The 23,013-nt window shown below is 38.8% G+C and overlaps 1 protein-coding gene across 1 annotated transcript in view; it reads right to left on the bottom strand.

The window, feature by feature from the left end:
• The window catches only part of SGK1 (serum/glucocorticoid regulated kinase 1), an 80,047-nt gene extending 71,883 nt beyond the window's left edge, over nucleotides 1-8,164 (bottom strand). Inside the window, exon 1 of the mRNA XM_026048177.1 lies at nucleotides 7,696-8,164. Within this exon, the coding sequence (XP_025903962.1) occupies nucleotides 7,696-7,764 (69 nt within the window). The 5' untranslated portion in view covers nucleotides 7,765-8,164. The remainder of the gene's footprint in view (nucleotides 1-7,695) is intronic.
• Nucleotides 8,165-23,013: the final 14,849 nt, after the last annotated feature.

Here is a 23,013-nt window from a genome sequence, read left to right as displayed (position 1 = left end):
GGCAAGAGTATCTTTCCCTATCAGATTGCCATAATGTGTACTACTTAACCAGCAGGCACTTTCACTCCTTATGTATCAAGAAAAAGAAGTATCTTTTTCTTTCTTTTCTTTTTTTTTTTTTCTTTTTTTTTTTTCTTTTAGGGAATGTTAGAGCAAGGGACAGGAAACAGGAATAACTTCTGTCATTGACCTAGACGTATCTGATTTCTCTGTGTCCCATCTGTGAAATGGGAATAACTTTTTTCCTCATGAAGATATTTTGAGACTTGGTCAGTTGCTTCTAAGCTGATTGGGAAACCTGTTGGTACTGTGTCTTCCATAAACACAATTTTGGAGTTGTTTGTTATTTCCCTGTTCTCAATATTTAATTGTTTTTGTTTAAAACAACTGTTGGAAATAGCATCCACTAATAATTATATCCTGATAACATGCTAATTAGAAAAAAACTCATTTTTTTAATTTGATTTTTTAAGTTTATATTGTGCTTTTTTTTTCCCTGTTGCTCTAGCATCTCCATTTACATGGTTGTTTTTTGAGAGAGATTATTGCTCTCCTTCCATTTTCTCTTCCCAGGTTTTTAGAAGGATATAAGTTTTTCCCTTTCATTCATGACTCCTTTCTCTGGGGACTCAACCACTGACTCTCCCCCAGGCTTGTAGCCTTCATCAAGAGGTCTTTAATTAGCAGGTAGAGAAGCGTATGCTCAAAAGTGCTCTTAATTCTTCCTATCTCTTGTAGATCATCTTCGTCATTTGCACCAATTAGTGGAGGAACTAGAATGATTTTTTTTCTCAGGGAATCTCCCATATCTGTTTGCTTTCTTGGTTTCCTTGTGTGCATCGCCTCTTCCTACAACTGAGTATTCGGGCATATGGTTGAGCTTAAACACTACCAAGGCTGCTGATATGAGTTATGGCCGCAGTGACATCATTGTGTTTGGGGTCCAATTGCCTAAGATTTTAATTTCAGGCTTTATGGCATTTAGAATAGTGTTAATATGCACTTGGCAGAGGAGTTAGAGATCTCATGGCTAGCCCTTCCCCAATCAGAAGCTGTACTCAACAGCAAAGGCATGTAAGAAGGTGAAGCTGAAGCACTATTCAGGTTCAAGCAATATCTCAGCTGGTCTTGAAAGGAATGAGTCAGAACGGGCTTTCAAAGAGACCTTCTTCCCATTGCTATTTCGTTACAGATGGTATATAATGAGACCTGAGGTAGGAGCTGGGAGTGGATCTGGAAAAATCCAGTCAGATTCTGAAATTAAAAGTGAGTAAATAAATAAATAAATGAGACAGAGGCAAAAATAAATCTATTTCTCATAGGAGTTGAGCTAAAATAAAAAGCAAATATAAGGAAATATATTTCTTCTGCTTTTTCAGGATGAAAGTTAAGTACATCATGGTGGAAGACAATGGAGGCTATGTATACAGAAATAAAACTTACAATATCTGAAGTAAAAGCAAATCTCCAAGAGTTTAACACAAAGTGAGATAACTTGCAACATGCATTTACCAATATGCCAGACTCGCCTAATGTCTTCCTTTGATGAGGCAAATGTGGAAAATCTAATCCATATGGGCTTCAGTAACTCAGCGAGACAGCAATAACATATGGGAATTAGCTAGTTAAAATGAAAAATAAGAATATTATTTCCAAAATAGAGAGAAAGGAGCTATGTAAAAGTGTATCAACAAGAGGAAGGTTATTAGTGGAGTCCATCACAGCTGAGTTTGATATTAAACCTATGCTTGTATTTGTAAAATTAGCCAAGGTAACCCAGGAGTTGTTCTCTGCAAAAGGGGGAACAGAGTGGAAGGACTAGAATGGGATGGAGGATTAAAAGTATAAAGAAAACTCATGGAGAAATAACAGTGGAACAGGAATATATATGGGTGCTCTGGTAACTCAGAGAGCAAATGTGCCAGCTGCCTTTTTCTGCTAGGATGCCTGAGAAGTGGAGAGTCTCTCCTAAAAAGGTCTGCAAGAACTTGGCTTGTTTAGCTATCTAAATACATCCAAGAGAAGAAATGACTGCTCCCTATAAACATATCAGTGGTTATGCATATGAGGGAAGGGGAAGAACTATTTGAGCTGTTTCTTAATATTGGCACAAGAGCAAATGGAAATAAAATGCTCCATTATAAGTATAGGCTGAAAATGGGAGTCAGATTTCTAGCTTTTCAAGCAGTGTGCTTTCTCCACAAGACCGAGGCAATTACAAGCAGCAGTTGGCCTGATTTGTGGAAGGGAATATAGGACATGTTTGGTGATGAGAAGAGGAGGCCAGGCTTAAAGCATTAAGAGATGCCTTCCAGTCTTAAATTTCTATCAAAGGAGAAGAAAGATGTTAAAGAAGGAAGAAAGGAATAGTCGTTCATCCTTACTGTTTTCTGGGGCTGTTTTGTTTTCATTGTATGATTCCTACCCCATCGTTTCTTATTTCTTTTCCTTTTTTATTCATTCCTGCAAGCTTTTAAAGTGAAGATTTAAAGATCCTCTCATATCTGAGATTTAAACAAGAGACTCAGATAGCTCTTCTTGTTCAAATTTCACCAGTTTTGCCTCATGAATTTTGTTCTATATTCCAGTTCAGAAGGAAAACTGGGGAAACTGGAGGACAAAGGGAAGCAAAGTTTTCCGCACAAAACCAGTATTCAGTACTTTCAGTTCTTACTTACATTGTTTCTCATTAGCTCTCATATTTCACTATTTAAATTCCTTTTTTTTTTTTTTAATGTCTTTTTTTCTTTNTTTTTTTTTTTTTTTTTTTTTTGGAATGTAATTGAGAGACAGGAGGTGAGGAAACAGTTGGTAAGCTCAGCACATGTCCTTATCATGGTTGACATCTGACTGAGCTGTCAGGTCACCTTCCTTTTAGCTGCATTCAAATCCTCCTGGCACCTGTTAGTCCTGCAACTCCCAGGCTATATTCATGGAATCATTATGGTTGGAAAAGGCCTTCAAGATCAAGTCCAACTGTAAATCCATCACCACCATGCCTGCTAACCCATGTCCCTAAATGCCTCATCTACAAGTTTCTTAAATACTGGCAGGGATGGTGACTACCACTTCCCTGGGCAGCCTATTCCAGTGTTTCACCACTCTTTCCATGTAGCAATTTTTCCTAATATCCCAACCCAAACCTCCTCTAGCACAACTTGAAGCCATTTCCTCTTGTCCTATTCTGATAGGACAAGACGGATAGTTTGATAGCGCACTTAGGCTTGGTTTGGGCAGGTACTCAGTGCTTATAGCTTTGGCTAATAGCAAGCAGAGGCGCAGCTGCTCAGCACTACTCCTTTCAGAAAAAAAGGAGACAGCAAAGAAGCCTGTACAGGAGCAAAGCTCTGTCTGACTTGCAGATCATGTCTTGCCAGAGTCCCTGTCTCCAGAAATCAACATTAAAATTTATGTACTTTTGTGACAGTGGCTCAAGCAGCAGTCAGCCCATATAAAGCTAGTATTTTCCTAGGGTACAGTCAGCTTCAAATCTCATTTATTTTCTTCCAGGTAGACTCTCCATTACCCCCCCAAAACAGCAAAATTCTAGTTCTTAAATAGACTTCTCATCTGCAAAAGCGGCAGAGCAGAGAACAGGGTGCCCAAGCAAAATCTACCAGAAAGATTATAATCCATATGAGGTCAGTTAAAAATTTCTGTATTGCTAAATTAGTACAATCTTCTAATACTATACAGGTAATCATGCAGTCCTCTCATCTTCTCACTGTCTTAAGCTTTAAAAGAGGCTGATCTTCATGTTTGATGACATTTCAGCCTTTTCAGCTTGCATATGGAAAAAGCTGCTGGTCCATAGTGACCTAAAATGCCTGCCTTGAAAGAAGAGCACAGTTTCCACAAACTATGCAACTGGAAAAACTGCCTAGAAACAAAGATAGGGGTTTTCTCTTCTTCTTTTGCATGTTCACTTTAGCTTGACCTAAATTGCTAATTAATGCAAATTTTCTCAGTGAAAAGGGATTATGTATATTCTTTCCCTTATTGAGTTTCATATTAGCAAATCCTGAATCCCTGCAATAAACTTTCCCAAAAAGACATTCACTGACATTATTTTTCTGCCTTTTTTTATTTTATTGTTTTTGAAAAAGAAGAACTCTTGTATTTGCTCTTGGTCTACACCTGAGAGGACAATAAATTTCCAGATTACCATATCATCAACCTCAATCTAAGTAGCACAGGCAATTAATTCATCATTCCCCTCATTTTAACCATTTTGGTTTTCATGTGTTATACAACACAGTAGGCTATTTCAATTTGAAGGAGGTCACATATTGCAAAATGCTATCCAAAAGTCACTGATAGGAATAAGAGGGCAAATACCTCAAACTTAATCTCTTGAAATGATCTTGCAGGAATGGTGACTGGTTCCACGCCAGGGAGACCTGCTGCCTGACTGGCAGTGGTGTCTACCCTTTTATGCCATGATCCAAGATTATGCAAACAACAACTTTCATGAATTATCTCTATTGAAGTCACTTTAGATTTTCTCCTTGTGCCTATAAATGCCCATGATCCTCTCTTCCTTCCCCTTCTCCTCTTAGCTTTCTGTGCCATCATTACTAAAAACAATATCTCAATATTAACATATGATCCTGATCCCAGTTGTAACTGTTCTGCTTCTTGATATAAAAAAAAAAGTCACTGTTTTTCCTCTAAACTCAGCAGGTTTCAAGTGGATAGAGCCCCTACCTGTTTGTTCCAGCCCCCTCAGCACTGATTTATGGAGACGTTATCTCCATTGCAATAGTTCTTATTTTTCCTTTTATTTCTGTCAGATGTATTGCTTTATAATTCCATCTTTTCCTTCCTAACCTCGGACCTCTGGATATGATTAGCCCATACTCTGAATCATCTGACAAAGCAGGCATCATCCCAGAGAGTCAGTGCTTTGTCATCAGAGAGTAAACCAGGCTTAAAAAAAAAAAAAAGGGGGGTCTGAAATGCAAGTCAGTGGTTGAAAGCACTTTCAGCCCAGCCAAAATCCACAGAGCTCTCTCTGCCAGTCCTTTCTGCACTCTTGACCAGAGCAACAAAGACTGCACCTTAATGAAAACAGAAGGCTCTATGGAAAATGAAAACAGTGAAGATACATCTGGTTCTTTCTCCCAAACAAATCTAATCTAGTGGAAAAATAACATTCCCTAAAAACTGCAATGTTCTAATCCAGATTGATGTAGTTTTTTAGAATCAGGCTAGAAATCATCTCTGCCAGAAATGTGAGTTTTTTCAAGAGACAAACACAGGGAATAATAAACGGGTTCCCATCCCTTGCCTCATCACAGCACGTGACCTAGGGAAAGCTGCACAGAGTACCTGCAAAATGAATCTGCTTCTCTGGGTTTCAGTCCCCTGTCAGGAAAACAGAGACAACAGTAGCTCATCCCCAAATTCATAACTATTAAGCTCCTCTGGCCAAGATCTCCCTCTTTATGAATGATACAGGATGTATACATTTGGTTGTTTGTGGTGGTTATGACATTCTGGTGTTGCTGTGATGAAAATAGTCCAAATAAATAAACTGGACTATCCACAAATAAAATCCCAGATAAGATTTGAATCAAGAAACCTAGCAGCTATGCTTCTCTGGATGCAAGATTTTGGTGGTTGTTCAGACAGAGTGTCCAGAGCATTGATAGGGGCTAAACTGACAGTCGTATCCATCCTTCCCTAGCCTCAAAGAATGCAGCACATCATCAGTCCAGTATATGCAGGATACTATGCTGGAAGCCAGTTGCACATTTGGAATGTGAAGCTTTTCTTGTTTGTACACATTGCAGGCACCAGTGTAGGAACAATGTGGTTAATCTTTGGATACAGAGGATTTTCTAGGAAGAAGATAATGGAAAGAGCAAAAACATCAATGAACATATTTATCTATTGACAAAATGCATAGAGAGGGAATTTCCTATCTTTGTGTCTCTAAACTGATTTCACTGATCTCATCTGTCTTCATGACAATAGCAAAAGGGAGCATCTAATAAAAGAAATCCCTAGAAACTAAAAAAAAAATGGCTATTTCTCCTCATCCACTGTACAGGACTATGGTAGTTTATTCAAGTTTACTATGGTAGTTTATTCAAGTACAACTACAGCTGATAGTGTTTTCCAAAGAGATATTCACTGATAACCAGAATAGTTTTAACAAAAAACATCTTCCCCTGCTTTTGGAACAAAATTATGTAGAGCCTTCCTGCAATAACTTGTCTTAGCATTAATTGAGATAGAAATCCTCTGCCAATAATTAACCTCATACAGGAATTGCAAGTCATTTTGTTTCCTCTTTAATAAGAAGTTTGTCTTTAAACCTTTGAGCAGTTTTAAAAACCAGATAAACCTTTCTGGTGAACAGTGTATCAAGCCTACATGTACTAAAAGTAATAAACTTGAATTAGAAGCTGCCTGGACCAGAACTCCCAAGTTTATGGTCCGTGTCTGAGTGCTGTCTAGGCTTCCATTTCTACCTGACGCTTTCACCATCCACCTCCAAAGCAACAACAAATGTCAGCAAAGACAACATTTTTTTTTTCCCTCTCTGAATCAGCCAACTTGTGGTGTTTTTTTGGATCTGCTCTTAAATTTGGCATTTTGATGCCCAGAAGCTCTTACCTCTGCATCTTATATACCAGCATCTGCCATTGGCTTCACTTCCTTTTACCTGAAGGGTTAAGCAGAATGTCCATATTCTTGGCATAACACAGAAAGAGAATGAATGGGAGGAATGAATGAATGAATGAGTGAGGGAGTGAATGGAGCAGCTTATCTGTTCCTACTTCAGTCTGCTTAAAGAGAGGACTGTCATTTTAATCTTAGAGGAAATCCTTTCCATAAGAGAGTCCTTGCTACCAGTCTCTCTCAGATGCTCTGCTACCCAGGTGTATTCAGAATATCTGTCTTGCTGTCACATGGAAATGACTTTGTTGCTCAAGTTCAGTGGAGTGTGTTCAGCATGATTGCTGTTAAACAGTCAGAGAACAAACTCAGCTATTGTATTGAGGCAGTGTTTCACGTACACTTTTTTAATGAAAATCAGCAGTCAAATACAACACATAGCATTTTTTTTTTCAAATTCTGTCATTTCTGTCTAAATTAAGGAACATAAAAAAAAGCAAAATAAGGTGGACCTTATTCTTACTCCTTCCTCCTGCATTAACTGTGATTACAGGCAAATTACAAGCCATGAAGCATTCTGCTGAGCTCACAAATGCCTCTCAGTGCTCTGTTTTTTTCTGCCAGATGATGAATGCAGGTGGGTAACGCCGCACTTCAGGCGAGCGAGGGAAAGGTGTGGAGCGAGTCATGCCCCTGYGTGGATGTGGAGAACAGGGCAAGCTGCAACGAACCCACGCTCTGCTTTGGAGAGTGTTCCCAAATAGCCGGCTGTGTTGCGTCAAGCCCTGCGGCCAGCTACGACTGAAATGCACATTTCCCAGCAAAGGGGGATTACGTAATGCTGTGCAGTCCCTCTGCCCCGGCCCCCTCCCCGTTCCCCTTCCCAGACATGCCTGTGCCCTTGGCGTTAGCCAGAGCTGCCGGCACAGGAGGATCTTTATGGAAGACTCGTATTAAAGCCCCTTCCTTCCTCAATGGCTTTACTCTCCGCTGTGGCACATCAGCAAAAAAAAAAAAAAAAGAAAAGTAGAAAGTAATTAGAAAGAAATAATTAAAGAAAAACCTTACCCTTTTTTTAAAAAACTGAAAGGCTGAGCACTTCTTGACTGGAAATCCATTCATGTCTTTGTTGACCATTTTCCACAGTGAAGAGAGCACAGTAATAGATCCAGTGTGGCACTTGCTTAGTGCATCTGTTTCCCTCTGTATCCCTCCAGTTAATGAAGACAGAGCAGGACGGGAGTCTCACAGCACRGCTCCGGCAGCTCTCCTTTACACACTCATGCTGCACCAGCTACTGCAGCAGCAGCAGCAGCGAGAGACAGCTTTTCCCAGCTCTCACTTGCAGCAGGCTATTATCTTCYCAAAAAACATCCTCTAAATGCACACACTCCTAAAAAATCCCAGTGACAGCTTTCAAATCACAGGCAGCAGATCTCAGACTAACCAGGTCTTGCATACAGCCCAGTCCTTCCCTACGGTGGGTGCTGCTGGCACCTCACGCTTTGCATGCAGTGAGGCTGGGGAGCTCAGTTTTCTGTTCTTCTTCTTCAGGTGATGTGATTCACTGCTGGTTTCAGATGCGAGCTGGCTTTGATGCTGCAAATGCTGGTGGGAGCTGCAGTTCAGCAACAGCACAGAGAGAGAGAGAGAGAGAGAGATGCATAGGGAGAGCAGCAGAGCATGAATGTGTGTACAAAGGATAGGAGGAAGGCTCAGGGAGAGAAGTGCTGAAAGGCAGTATGTTTCCCTTGGGAGAGGGACAGCGATAGCTCACATTTTGTATTTGGACAGTCGGTGTAAAAGGAAGAGAGACTCGGGTCAGTTAAAATGCTATTCTCATTGCAGTGATTCAGAAAAAAAAAAGAATGTACGATGCTCAGTGTAAGTTTGGGGTTATGTGGCAGGAYATTCTGTGAACAGACAAGCCCTGGAGCTTCACTGTGAAGTTCAGTAAGTTTCAGGAAAACCAGTGGTTAATATACAGTGCATTTGCCGTATGTAATGCAGATAAATGTAAAACAAGGAGATAGAGACYGATCCAGTCAGGTATTTCCCCCTTATTTTTTGTCCTCAAAAAATAGATGTATAACTTTTAAAACTGAGGAACTGTCTGGTAACAGAGAATTCAGCCTGGAAAGGATCTTGAGAGGATAAATTGTCTAAACTTCTGGGTTTTTTTTATTCTGTTTATTCTGTTTTCATATATCCCACTAAATCTAATAGTAGGTACTCATGCCCAAAGGTAAATTCTCCAGGAAGATMTTCACTATTTCATCACTTCCTTTCCTTCCAAACCTTATGTTAACAAATCTCAGTTTAAAAAAAGGCCTTATTTCTAAGATTAAATTGGCTTCCAGTATTTGTCGTAGCTCTCTGTACAGTCTTTCTCTATGAGATTGGTCAGCCCAGAGAATCAAATACCTTTGAGAAAGCTGATTTACTGTTAATCACTTACTTCTCAAGCATCTCTTTGTACGGTAAACAGTCTCAGCATTTTATCTTCTTTAGTGAAAAGCATTTTATCTAGCACCTGAATATRTTCTGATATTCTTTCTCTCCCTTTCATCATTTTTTCAAGATCCTTAAAAAATAAAAATACCTAAGTTGTACATGCCACACTAGTAATCACAGAATGGTTGAGTTTGGAAGGGACCTCTAGAGATCCTCTAGTCCAACCCCCCTGCTCTAGCAGGGACACCCAGAGCCTRGGGCACAGGCCCCCCAGAGACTTTCACTGCTTTTCCCTGCTGCGYGTTCCCTGTATGCACTTCTGACTGCTGTCCCTGAACATATTATATACCTTTTTCTTAGCACAAAAGCAACTCCCAGAATTTCCATTTTGAGAAACAGCCAGATTTTTCCCCTCCCCACAGGAACACTCAACTATTATGGTTTGTGAAATTATCTTTTCTCCAAGTTGGAAGTTGAATACCTCTACATAAAGGGCTGTATATATATATATATATATATATACTCCATATTGAGGCATAAAAATCATGCCTCTAAAGTGACTGTTCATTAGTTTTGAAAGTTTCATTCACCAGCAAAAGGAACATTACAGGGGACACACTGGAAGAACACTATTCATAACATGAAGAGCTTTCAAACTTACAACTTTTCAAATTTACCTGCCTGYCCCCTAAACTAAACAATATGTTTATCATGGTTTCTGCACTCGTGGGTGCTCAGGTGAAACTCTGAACTTACACCTGCTGTTGTGGTTATGAGAAACTTACTGGTCCTTCTGACCTGTGCTTCTTGCTGGGACCCCATGTAGAGGTGTTTGTAGGCTATAGCTTAGCTACAGACTCACTAGCATGAACCCGTATTATTCGCTTTTTGCAGCTCCAGTCCTAATGCTCTGTAAACATTTGATTTTGGATGGATTCATATTAGAGAAAACTGGAATTCCTGGAGGAAAGTATTTTTTCAGCAGGTGTTGTGTCATTCAGTCGAAATCCTTCTCCCTCCCATTTCCCCTTCCCCTTCCTCTTTCCCTTCCCCTTCCCTTTATCTCCTCTCCCTTCTTCTCTCCTTCTTCTCTCCCTCCTTTTTTCAATGATAGCAAGTGCAGCTGTTTCTATGACACCTTTATAGAGGAACAGTCCTCAGACCCAGGATGAAAATCCTGGCGAAAGCTGTGGGGGAAACATACAACTCCATCATAGGTCATGGTTWTGAATGCTCTCTTGGGGAACTGCAAGCTCAAGGTCCAAGTCACACAAAAGACATAACTTTGAGTTTCCARGTTTTAAAGGACTGTCTGGAGCACTGGGCTGAACAGCCAATATCTTGTCAGAAGCCTTCCACTTTGTACAATTAATAAATTTTCATTGGACCAAGGAGAGAGGGAAGGGTGGAATTTTCCACTGCCTCTCTGCCTGAAGCTAATGGATTTCACCAAAGGATAATTCAGCCCAGGCTCTAATAACTGACCAGCAATTCAAAGTGCCCAGCTAAAGGCAGGATGAGAGGATTTTCAGAAAATCTGAATTTCTCCACGTGTCTCAGTCAGGCCTCTCTCAATTTATCATCCTCTGTACCACCTGGAATATGAGCCATGTTGAAAAAAAAACCCTCTTATTAATTCTTTTCTGTGCTTTAGTTCTGTCAGGTCTGTATTTTATTTCTTATAGATGGGGAACGAAATAACGGTGAAAGTCCGAGTTTTACTAGTGGCATCTCACAGTGCTCCGTTCTAAACACCGCACGCTTTGTCGTCTGATCTGATATGCAAGGAAAGTATTGTTCAGAAATGGCTTTCATTCAAGCTAACTAGGCAGCTTGCCGTGCACGTACATTTATTTTTGAGAACTTTGATCTATTCAGCCACAGCTTTGATCTGTCTCACAGGCTCAGATATTTCTCCTGAGGGCTCAGCACTATCTTCTGCCTCACAAAAGCATTTGTGCTGCCTCTGCCTCCTCCATAAGCCTCCAGGCGGCCAGATGAAACCCTTTTCTCCTTCTGGCCTTTTAAACCTGGCATCCTGCATACTCATGGTGGTGGCAACGGCCTCCATGGAAATACTTCATCAGTCCTGCTGCCAGCCCTTGGCCTCCAAAGCCGGWTCGGGGGCATGCCTCACAGTTCTTTTTGGTATTTTTTTCCATTTGGGTGCTGGCCTATATTTAGCTAGACAAACTATGCAGTTAAGCTAAGCATATTTCCATTAGGAAAACAACTATTTTCAACGCAGCCTCATAGCTCTAAAATACTGTAGAGTTGTTTTTGAGACAGATGCTTTACTGTGAGGGGAATGTGCTAGGATGCTATCCTTTAGAGTCTTCCTGGCTCCAACATAACCATATTTTGTTAAGAATCCTTCTCAGTYGACATGTTTTGGCTCTGTGATCTCAAAGAATTTTAGTTCCTAACTGTTTTTACCGCGGATATCAGAGGTGTGACTCAGTTGGCTGCAATGTTTACATTTACCACAGGAGAGTGAAAGTTTCAGAAAGGAGCAGAAGCAGTGCCACACACATCTGTTTTTATACCACGAGACAAAGATTTAACACCTGAAAGATCTTCCTAAGAAAAAGTATTCCACTTTGTTATGGCGCCAAAGCATAGCTTCATAATTAAATCTGAAACAAGCATAAAATTCTATGTATGCCGCATTTAACTACAAACAAAAGGCAATAAAAATTGAGTAGGAAAACAAAAAATTAGCCTAATAAGCTAGCCACTCAGCAGTGCTTTACTGTGACTGTCATGAAACACCAAAGCTTTTGTTAGCTCGGTGCCAAGACAGATGCACAAGGCACTTTAAACAAGTCCTACAGGTGCTTCATGCTTTAACAGCCTTTAGCACTTTCTGTTAAACTGTCACCCAAGGATAAACACTCACTCAATGATAAAATAAGGGTTTTCATTATTTATTTATTTGTTTGTTTTTATTAAGGCAGTCAGAAGGAAATGCTAGAAACATATATGCTAGCTGTAAATTCTGGAGAGCTGAAAAGCACACAATATTTCTTGAATCTCTGCAAGATAGTCCCACAGGAAGATAGCATGGTGTTTCTTTCATCTCTATTTTTTTTTAGCAAGTCATATGAAATTACATTAGTGGAGCATGCAATGAAGACTAAGTTTGGATCAGAACTGTCATTCTGCTTGGTGTTTCTTAAACATGGGACCGCAATAATTGTTCTTGCCTTTAAATGCTTATGGGCACAATGAAACAAAAAACAGGTGATATTTATATTATAAATACAATATTATAAAACAGGAAAAAAAAATAGCTTCTGCTGATTAGTTTGATCAGCTAGAGTCTTAATAGACTACTCTTTTTCTTTACCTGCCTAAAAGCAGCTTTCTACCTACAGCTATGTTGCAGATGGTTTCAAGGATCTAGTTTGTTACCAGTTCTTAGGGAACTTCTTAGAGACAAAAAAATTCCTTTCTCCCTTCCTTCATGGACAGTTAAAGGTGTATAACTTCTGGAAACTACAGATCTATTTTTTCCCTCTCATATTCAACAACTAGAAGGGACWTAGCTTGTTTCATGGAATACTACTGGAATAGTTCAAAGAATGAAAATCAGAAAGAGAAGAATTAGAATTTGACTGTTTCCATCCTTAAATTTTCTCCATGAAAATCAAATCTTTCTGATGCTTTTATCTCAGCTTTGCCTTAGGYCAGCTCATCACACTTCCCTATGCTACTAGTTGCTCCTCTAGCTGCCAGCATCCATCTTGAAAAAACATGGTCTGGATATTGCTCTTAAGACACTTCTTGTAATTTTTTCTCTTTGTATCACTCAAATGCAGTATTTCCTGCTGAGCTCCTATTTGTGTTTACTCCTGTGCTCCTCTGTTCCTCCCTGTCCCGATTACATGGACTGCAGGAGGTCCTTGTTGACACTTCATCCTCGGTTGTTCCTTGCTCTCTGGGTCACTGAAAGGAACGGGGAAGTGAGTGATACCATAACAGCTCCAATGTGCAATCACCATGTRCACATACCAGAAATTAAGGCTCACAATACAATGTCTAGCAATAAGCCAYTTCTTACATGAATAAAGTTATTGCGAATGAAACATGTTTAACCCTTTGGGCATGGACTCCGATGCAGCAGTGTGTCCACTGTGCACTTCTCGGTCATTTCCCATTCTTCTGAGGTTCTCTGGGGGCCCTTCACACTGCTGTCAATGATTAACAATAGCCATACTTGGCTATATATAGGGAAAAAACTTAGACATGTCGGCAACCTAAGAGAGGTATGGTGCTTTCCCAAAGCAACATAATACCCACAGTATTTTAGAAAGGCAGAAGAAAAATAGAAGGGGGAATTTCCTCAGTTGYGAGAGATAGACAAGAAAGAGCCTTATGAAGAGTAGTACCAGTTCCAGAGAGTGGGACACRGAGGGGCTCCGTCACAGCACTCCTGGCCTTGCCCTGGCCCCATCTGACCAGCTGCTCTGCCTCTTGGTGGACTCAGATGGGCTTGAATAGAAAAGGAAATCCAGCAGTTTTCCACCAGTTAAAAGGTCTTACAAATAGCTTGCAACAGATTCCATTCATACACAATATTAGAAGCAATTTGAAGATTTGATAGCCTGAAATCCATACAGCCCTAGAAGCAATTTTTCCATATTTTACAGGTGACTTGAAATCTCCTTCTGTACAGTAATATGTGATTCCGGTTTATAGACTAAAGTGAACTGGAGATATAAAACCTATTTCACAAGAGAGGAAAAAAAATCCATCTATATCCTATAGGCTGCAAAACAATCACCAGAAAATAATGAGCTTTGCTTGATGCTGACCTGAGCAGAATTCAAATGGTGAAAATTTCCGTGACCAGGATCCATCAGTTTAGCTAAAGTACTCAAGTGTGTAACCAATTTTTAATTTTTATATACTTGACTTTTGCTGTTTGATTATTTCAGGCATCTCATTTCCTCGAGTATTACTTAGAGGAGAGAGGAAAAGAGAATGAAATGTGAAACTATCAAATAGAATAAAGCTGACATTCATACAAGAGGGAGAAAGGAGATCTATTTTTTAAAGCCAGCAGAATCTCACTGAAAGTGACAGAGATGTTTTGTTTATGCCAGGTCTCTGTTTGTCCCAGAAAAGTCCAGTSTAGAAAAAAAAATAGGACAGAGGAAGGTCATCGTTATTACCACAGGCAGTTAATTAGATTTCCTGACTGCACTTCAGGCGGTCTGTGAGTTTTTTAAAGAGGAGAGGGAAAGAAGTACTATAGGGAAAAAAAAATGAATGTTACGGAAATCTTATCAAGCCGGTCCTTTGTCGTTCCCTAAAGTCCATTCACCGAGCACGAGCCACATGCATGGGTACAGAGCCTGAAGGAAACTGCTGGCATCAGTGAGGGTTTCCGAGCTGCCATCCAAGCACTGTGAGATGCACAAGTACAGCCCAATGGATAGAGGCTGACAAACAGAGGGAGGACCATGGGAAACTGAGGCACTAATAGCATATATTTACATATGAGGAATGGAAAAGTGTTTATATTGAAATAATGTCTTACCATGACCGTATATCACTAGCAATCACTAGCAACTTTTCACTCACAGCTACTTTTCAGCTAGCCACTGACATTGGGCCACATCATAACATTTACAGAGGGATTTTTTTTTATGCACGGTTCATCAATGCAAAGTACTTGATTCCTGATGAGACAGATTAGGAGTAAGGATCTAAAGATAAGGCCAAACAGAATCAATAATGTTTTGYTGGGTTGCAACAGCTGCCCTGTGTCTTTCAATGTACAAGGCTGAATTTATTCATAATACCTAGTTATCCACAGAAGAGTTGCCTACATTTTTAGTCCCACCATTGACACCTCCAGCGAGAAAGTATTAGTGGGTTTAGATTACATAGAATAGAAAACAAAACAAAACAAAACAAAGCTCCATGGAACATGATCATTTCCATAGACTTGATAGTTTAAGTTTTCTACCACAGATTTTTTTAATTTGTGTATTTTATTAGGAAAAAAAAAGTATAAGAAATACTTGACTAGGCTATTTGCCATTGCAGCCAAGGTCAGCTTTAAGGGGAAATGTATACAGGCCCTGTGTGGAAAAGCTGTTGGTTTTACTCAGCAGGCTCAGCATGCYCGCTGGAGTGCTCATGCTGTGGAAATCTGCTCATTCTGACTAGCAGGTTGAGAAACAAATTATGGCAACCATTCCCCTAGGCCACAGAATCCACTGATTTTTAGAGCAGTGAGATCTGAGCTCTCATGGCCTGTCACTATTTGGGGCTTTGTTTTTTCTATCTGCAGAATGTCTACCATCATCATATTCCTGGGATGCTGCTTCTGTTCTAGCAGCCTTATTCACTCATACCACRGAGACATTAAGCACAAACTGTATGGTGTTGCCCTGGTGAAGCTCCATGTCCAGTAGCCTCACATTTCACTGCCCCGTTTCCCTTCACAGCTGACCCTCAGCAGATACCTGTTGGCATCTCCTATCATCTTCACGGGCAATCCTGGGCCTCTGCATTCCTGTATAAGAAGTACCCTCAGCCTAKGCAAAAGCTAGAAGTGAAAAGCTCTCAGTCCCAGTCTAGTGTATATAATATACCATAATAGCTTGCACTCTAGGTAATATTCCCCTTACTTAACTTAAGTTTAAGTTAAAAAGCAATCAACTAGTATAGAAGTTTTTCCTAATACTCCCCACMTATCCCGTCAAGAAAATAAATGCATTCATTTGCAAATCTAAGGTTCTTTTATTTCACTCTTTTGAATCAGTCTTTCTATGTCTTGCTACATAGAACACCCAAAACATACCCAACAGAAACAAGGCCAGTAACAAGCTGTCCACCTAATATGAGCTTGCTTATAATTTCTGGCACAGTTTTGGGAGAAAGACTCTGGTGGGATCAACACCAGCTTAGAAATATTCTCAAGAAGCATGATGCATCAGAAATACCAAATGAATCACTCTTACTGATTTACTTGTTCAGGTTGCTATGGGGGAATGAGGGAGTAGTGACGGAGTAGTTCATTAATATTGTCTCATATCTTCTAAAAATTGCAACAGCTCCAAAGTGGTTCAGTCATTGAGGCTAAAGAGCAGGGAAGACAGAGCCAAAATCCATCCAGACTCCATCACTTCTCACCCAAGCTTGTAGCTTTACTGACTTCTCTTGAAGTTGGCCTGAAAGTATGAGTTGTCTGTGTAGGAGTATTTCCAGGTGATATTTCTCCAAGACACAGTCRAAGTAACACTCTGACACACAGGCATAGCACCAATCACTATCTAGCCCTGGAAAAGGGCAAGCTGAGTATTAACACTGGCTGTTTTTAGTATTTCTCAAAATGTTCCTTTTTGTCTGCTTTGAAGAGCTGGGTTACCAGCAGTAGAGTCAGCATATTCTCAGGGATAAAGGGGCATAAGCTGGTGGTCCAGAAGACCATGTTTGTGGTTGCCAAAAGCAGAAAAGGACTTGGATCAGAAAATATATATATATATAAAATTTGAAATGGTTCAGGTAACATTACAACTGAAATACCTAATTATCTGCACAGCAAACTCAGCTATAGTGAATCTTCATTTACAGCAAAGCAAAATTAAAGTCACTAATTGTTTCATATGTGTGACGTGGGAATTGCAGTTTCATTTTTAATGAAACTTTAATTATACTATAATTGTTCTGGCAGAAAAATCGCTCCATTTTCAGAGGCTTCTGCTGCATTTTCATACAGTGTCTATGTTCACAGCAGTTTTCCTTTTTGTATTCATTGACTAGCATAACACAACCTAATCTCTTTAGACCATCCCAGAATTGTGATTCATATTGCCTGATTCTTAAAATCCAGAGAAACTCATTAGAAATGCCCTTCTTTAGATGGAAGAGTAAACAGAAACGCAATGTTTTGGATGATGAGTCCTGGCTGTTCCGTGCAAAATCCCAGAAGAAATATCAGTTCATGATTTTTTTTTTTCACTTTGCTCTGCAGGCTTTTGATTTTGACAGTTTTTCCTCTGACAGTATGCCACCACCGTTCCTTTGCAGAAGGTCACTTCCCACAAGAGCTTATCCAGAAATTGCCTACAAAGTGTGGACTTGCCTGCCCCTGAACTTCTGAAGTGACTAACAGAATTGAAGAGACCTTCATGAACTTACATCTGAGGAAATTAAAAGCATAAATCAAATTCTTTGTGACTCTCTTCTTCCTGTGTTGTGATTTACATCCATCCACGAAGATCACAGCTGTGCATTTATTTGTACAACTTTAACCACCCCCCACAGTGTGTTGGGGTTGTTGAGAATTCCAACATGGATACGCAATGAGATACCAGTTTCAGACTCTCAACCATTTCTAGCTAGGATCTCATTTTCTAGGTGTTCTATACCCAGCATCTACACTGCAGCTTGAGAGCTTTACAGAATAGTATATAATAATAATATTCAGGTTTCTTTCAGTTGTGTGTCCTATGGCGATTTTTTCGATGTCTGGTCCTGTCACAAAAGAAATATTGTAGTTCTCAGGTGAAGAGAAGGGGCAGCAACTCTATAACTGTCGTTCTAAAGAAACCATATGGTACCTAAACTCAGCATGATGAAGGAAGAGGTATTTGTGATTAATATGAACAAATTAATTTGGGCATGAAATGACAACATCATGTAATTTGGTCTCCAAGCAGGGAGTCCTGCATCTGAGGCCATATATACCAGGACTGAACTGTGAAGTGAATATTCACTGTACTGGAGTGAGAAATATTTGGTTTCCTCAAAAACAACACTTTGCAGCCTGAAAGTGTGAGGAAAAGGTGTCAGGCCAATTTCTTCCCATTGCTTTCTGAAAATGAAACAGATTTCCGAGATGTAAGGAAATTAACAGCTCAAATGAAGCTGTTCTGCAAGATAATTTTAGTCTTTTYCTATTAACCACTGTTCCACAATAGCACTTGCATTTTTCTTAGTAACAGTGGTAGGCATCAGCAGTAATAATATGCTTTGGCATTTAGCTAGCATTACTAATCAATTTTTATGTGTGACACACCTCCAGATAGAAAAATTATCATATTAACACAAAGAAGTGAAACCATTTAAACCTGGATAATATGGAATCTTTTCCTCTTCTTGCATTTTCTGAACACTATTGGCTAGGTAGCCTCGTAAAAGACATATTTTTTGCCTGTGTTATAAATGTTCTGTGTGGTATTTCCAATATTCACTTCTTCAGTATATCTGAGCACAGCACTAGAAAAGATTGGTCGCTATTTTACAGATCTCTTTTTTTTTTTCAATTACAGAAATCAGTTCCTTTAAATCTATTCATTCCTGTATTGGACATGCAGTCTGAACATCTAAATGTTAAGGYGTTTTTGGCAAACAAAAAAAAAATCTGTCTCAACCTTTCTTCTCTTGTATTTGGGTTTTCCACAGTTTTTTTCAGTGATCTTATATTTTTCTCCTTGAAATTCCAATAAYTCTGTATCCACAGAGGCTGAAATTATGGTAAATACATCTGCATCTCTCAGTATTTCATGGAATTCCAGGTAGACTTAMAAACACCTTTGATCAGTTCTAATAAATACTTTTGTTCAGATAATATCAAAAATATCCATTAAAAATTAACKTTAATGCTAATGCACATCTCTTAACTGATTATGGAAAATTGCATTCTTGATCAAACATACAGAGATATCTGAAAATGCTGGAAAACTGAAAACTGTAAGCAGAAAATTTGATTGCAATCTATCATGAAGCAAATTAAYACATGGAAAATCTTTCACTCAACTAATGGCTTTGGTAAAAAAATTCTTATAATGCTGGAATGTCATAAGCTAGGCACAGCCATGAAAGCCATGAAAGGAAAGTAAAACTAATTAAAACATTTCCAGAAAAGCATTTTTCATCAGAAAATTCCATATGCCAAAACTGCAACCATTTACAGAGAAGGAATGGTTATAGTAAGCGTCAGGTAGTTTAAATTTCAAATTTTCAAAATATCTCATTTAAAGGAGTCTTGTCTTTTGTTTTTCTCAGCAATTTTCATTAAGTTATCATGGAAAAAATATTTGAAAAATGAAAATTAAAATTTTCATTTGAAAATTAAATCAGTCTTAATTTATATTAGCAAGATATCACACACAATTTTCAGTTTTTTCTCTGTCTTATTTTGACCTTGAAATCTCCAAAAGGCCTACAGGTCAAAAACTGATTTCCTTTCAGCTCTTAWCAAAGATATCAGCATTTGATTTTCTTGGCATATTGGCTTTTTTTATTTTAACTGGTGTCCKAAGACAATATCAACATTGTGAAACMTTTKCAAAGGTTTCCTTATTTTGTGGTATGTTTTTCAGTACGCTTTTTCCGACAGAAGTAAGTTTCAAATTTTTAATATTTTGCATGTTTCTTCCTAGTAATTTTTTTAGGTTGTATAAAMAGCTATTTCGTGTTGTCTTTCTCTGCTATGCATGGATAGACAGTTGATCCAGCAGTCTGTATTTCAAGTGCAAATCTTTTGATTCTCTGCTATATGCTTGCTTTGCTGGATGTCTGATTCCTTTTAATATGTAGTTGCTTCAGTGCTAAACAAATTAGCTTGAAACCACAACTAATTGGCCAGACCTCCTGCATAAAAACTTTTAAAAGATTAGTTTTGACCTGTGTCCTTCCAAATACCAAGAGTTATGTTGAAGTTTGCAACAYATTTAGCAGGTCGGCACGAGAATCGAAGACAGTGAATATTAGCACATATGTCTACTACATTATTAATAAAGACTCTTRTGCATGTTCAATAGGCCAGTTGAGAACAGTGGCTCAATAGAGTACTCAGTGCAAACATGTGAAGTCTCTTGAMTTCTAACAAAGAAAGGAACACAGGCTCTATATCATCAACATTCACCCTGCAAAGAAGCAGGAAGAATTGCTGGTGCTGCCTTGTCAGTCATTGATAGGTCCTGCCAGCCTGCTTATGTCTGCTTAGGAAGCAGAATTGATCTAAATCTATGACTGTGGTCTTCATCTCTATCACCCATAGCAGAAAATCTCAGATTTAGTTAGAATATATTCAAATCTTGTTCAGTTTTCCTGAAGAGTCAGAGCAGGCTTGAATTGGAGCTTTACATAATTTAGGTTAAAACTCTCCCACTCGCTAAATCGTCCACCAGAKTCTTCCCATAAGTCATTCCAGAGGTAGAGAAATGTTCTCCTGATGTTATAGCCAGTGAAATGAGTAACTGATGATGTCCATCCCTTCCAAGTGCTGTTGTACAAGTACAGAAGAGGGAGGTCAAGGGACTATGTGCAATTGTGAAGACATTCACTTCCAAGAAATGCTAATTTAAGGGCTCAGAATTTGCCTGCCAGCATTCATGATCAACCTAAACCCATTAGGCTCTAATCATGCTTCATTTTTTCTGAGGAATAAGTCAGTAAGTCAGAAATAACTCAGTTAAAATCAATAAATTAAGTATACTTAATTTGCATATGTACAAAGGCAATCATATACTCACCTAATCTATTAGAAGAATAACAATCTAGTTCATTTGCTGGGACATTTTGATGATAAATGCCTCATAGGTTTCACTGTATTCTCAGCTGAATTTCTCTGAAAAGGAACTGTTTTATCTAAACAAAAACAAAAACAAAACAAAACCCCTGAAACTCGCAATATATTGCTTTTTGAAAAGAAGCAACACAGCAGYTTCTGTGAGATTACAAACACATAGCTTGCAGTCAGAAATGTCCTAAAACATTCTGCACCTCCATAACTTCTGCTTTTAATATTGCCTGTCTCACCAGCAAGAAAATCAGAAAAAAACAAAACAAAACAAAAAACACATTTATAATTAGCAGGATGAAACTGAGTACAAGGAATATGTGCATCTACAATGGCATCTCTGCGAGAGACTGAAAGAAGTTACACTAATTTGGGAGCTTGCGCAGCAGCTAAGCCATTAACAACTAAGTTCAAAGGCAGAAATCTTCAGCTTTGGGTTGCTGTAAGTAAGGCAAAGTTCCACSTCCAGGCAGCCAATCTGCTAGCAAGCAAAATGGATTTTGCACCCTTACACTCAGGCTACCCTCAGGACACCTCCTACTCCTGAAGTTTGATTTGCATAGGTTTGTATAGGTCTGTATAGGTCCGGCAACTATGTATACTCAGTGTTGCCTCCTAAGCTGAAATGCGAGGTCAGGGGATAGGGAAGGCGGGATTTTTTCAGTATAATACTAGATGATTATGTAGAATACAAGATGTTCAATTATTAATGGTAAAACTATCTCTACAGCACTAACATTAGAGTTAAAGAGGACCAGAATAGCCTCATAATGAAACTGGAGTTTTCCAACTATAACAGATATAGACATCAGGGCAAGAAGAAGCCAAAAGGATCAAAAAGGAATTGCAGAAAATATCAACAACTGCTCATGCTTCATCCAGAATGGGCATTTTGTCTTGTGCTATGTTGTGTTTAAGACTAATAGAATCAAATATTTGTACTTGACTGAGGAAAATATGCAAAAATTTTCTGCTTGCAGCTGCTATAGGTGGAAATTCCATTTAGTGATGACTAATACTGAACGATAAATCTCTGCAGAGCTCAGGAAAGACTTCTTGTTTTAAGAGTATTCTTCTGATATTACAACAATGTGACTTGGGACTTATTATACACTGCTGTTTCTTTTAATCTAGTGTACTTAGTTTCAGCGTCAATTTTAGACACTCCCTCTGGAACTGCATGAAAAAAAACAAGTTCATTTCCCAGCTTTATGGAAATTCAATGTGAGCAATTATGAGCTGAACCCTGAGAAGGTCACATTTATAAGTAAGAGCAAACAGAAGGGCTTAGTGAGAGTGACTACTCAGTGGAAACAGCACAGACAAGACAAAATGCAGATATGCTCAGCTGGTTGCTGCCTTTGCAGTGCTACCTGAACTGATGCACCGGGACCTCCAGGATCCCCTCCACATCCAACTCCCCAGCATCAGTGCTCCATGAACCAGGAGCCAGGCATATTCAGGAGCAGAGGATTTCAGTCCTAACTGGCAAAAAATTCCTATCCCATCTCAAGTTTCTCCTTCTCAGTCTTTTGTAGTTTAGGGCTTTTGAAGATTTGTGGATGAGAGTTCTGGTTGAGCGAAAAAGTTTCCATTTCAGTGCTTATGTTGTACTGAATTATTCTTGCATGAAAGGACTAATTACCTTTCCTCCAATTTTATGTTATTTTTCTTTCAGTGAGTGAAATAAAAAAAAGAAAGAAAAGAAAGTTTGACTATTCCCTACTCGTTCTATATTGTGTTTTCTTTTTTGTTTTTCTACATTATGCCTTTAGACTCTTTCCTGCTTTAGAAAAAGCTGCCTAAATGTAAAAATTTAAATACAACATTGCAGCTCTGTAGAAAGGTATTCCTTCCAAAAGAAAATACCTTGTGTATGGTATGCTGTTCACAAAAAACCATTTTCTATTCCGCCAGATGTATTCTGAGCCCATTCAAATTACAGGTTTGAAATGAAAAAGATATATATTGTTTCATATTATACTTAGTTCAACTTCAGAAAAAAATAAGATGATTTGCATTTTGTTATTTTAATTCTTTCATTTCTTTGAGAAACATTTTGGTAACCCTCAAATGTCTGTCATATTAYCGAACAGTGATTTTAAGATTTAAATTGTAAAAACCTCTGCCATTTCCTTGTGGACAAGCTGACTTGTAGCATCACTCACCCTGAGAATATTCATGTTTCATGGTGACCGAAGAGAAAATTTTCTTTGCACAAAGATTTCTAAAATGAAGTTTATTGGTTATACCGATATAAACAAASAAAACATGCACACAGTAGGGGTCTTCTTCAGTAACTATGGGTGAAAATCACTTTTTTGTGTGTGCTTCTCTAGTTATTGCAGTTCTGCAATTTGAATTAAAACAGATATAAGTTGTTACCA

The sequence above is a fragment of the Nothoprocta perdicaria genome, unplaced genomic scaffold, assembly GCF_003342845.1.
Source record: "Nothoprocta perdicaria isolate Ctin4 unplaced genomic scaffold, notPer1 scaffold_52, whole genome shotgun sequence".
NCBI lineage: Eukaryota > Metazoa > Chordata > Aves > Tinamiformes > Tinamidae > Nothoprocta > Nothoprocta perdicaria.
This window is presented reverse-complemented; position numbering and strand designations above follow the sequence as displayed.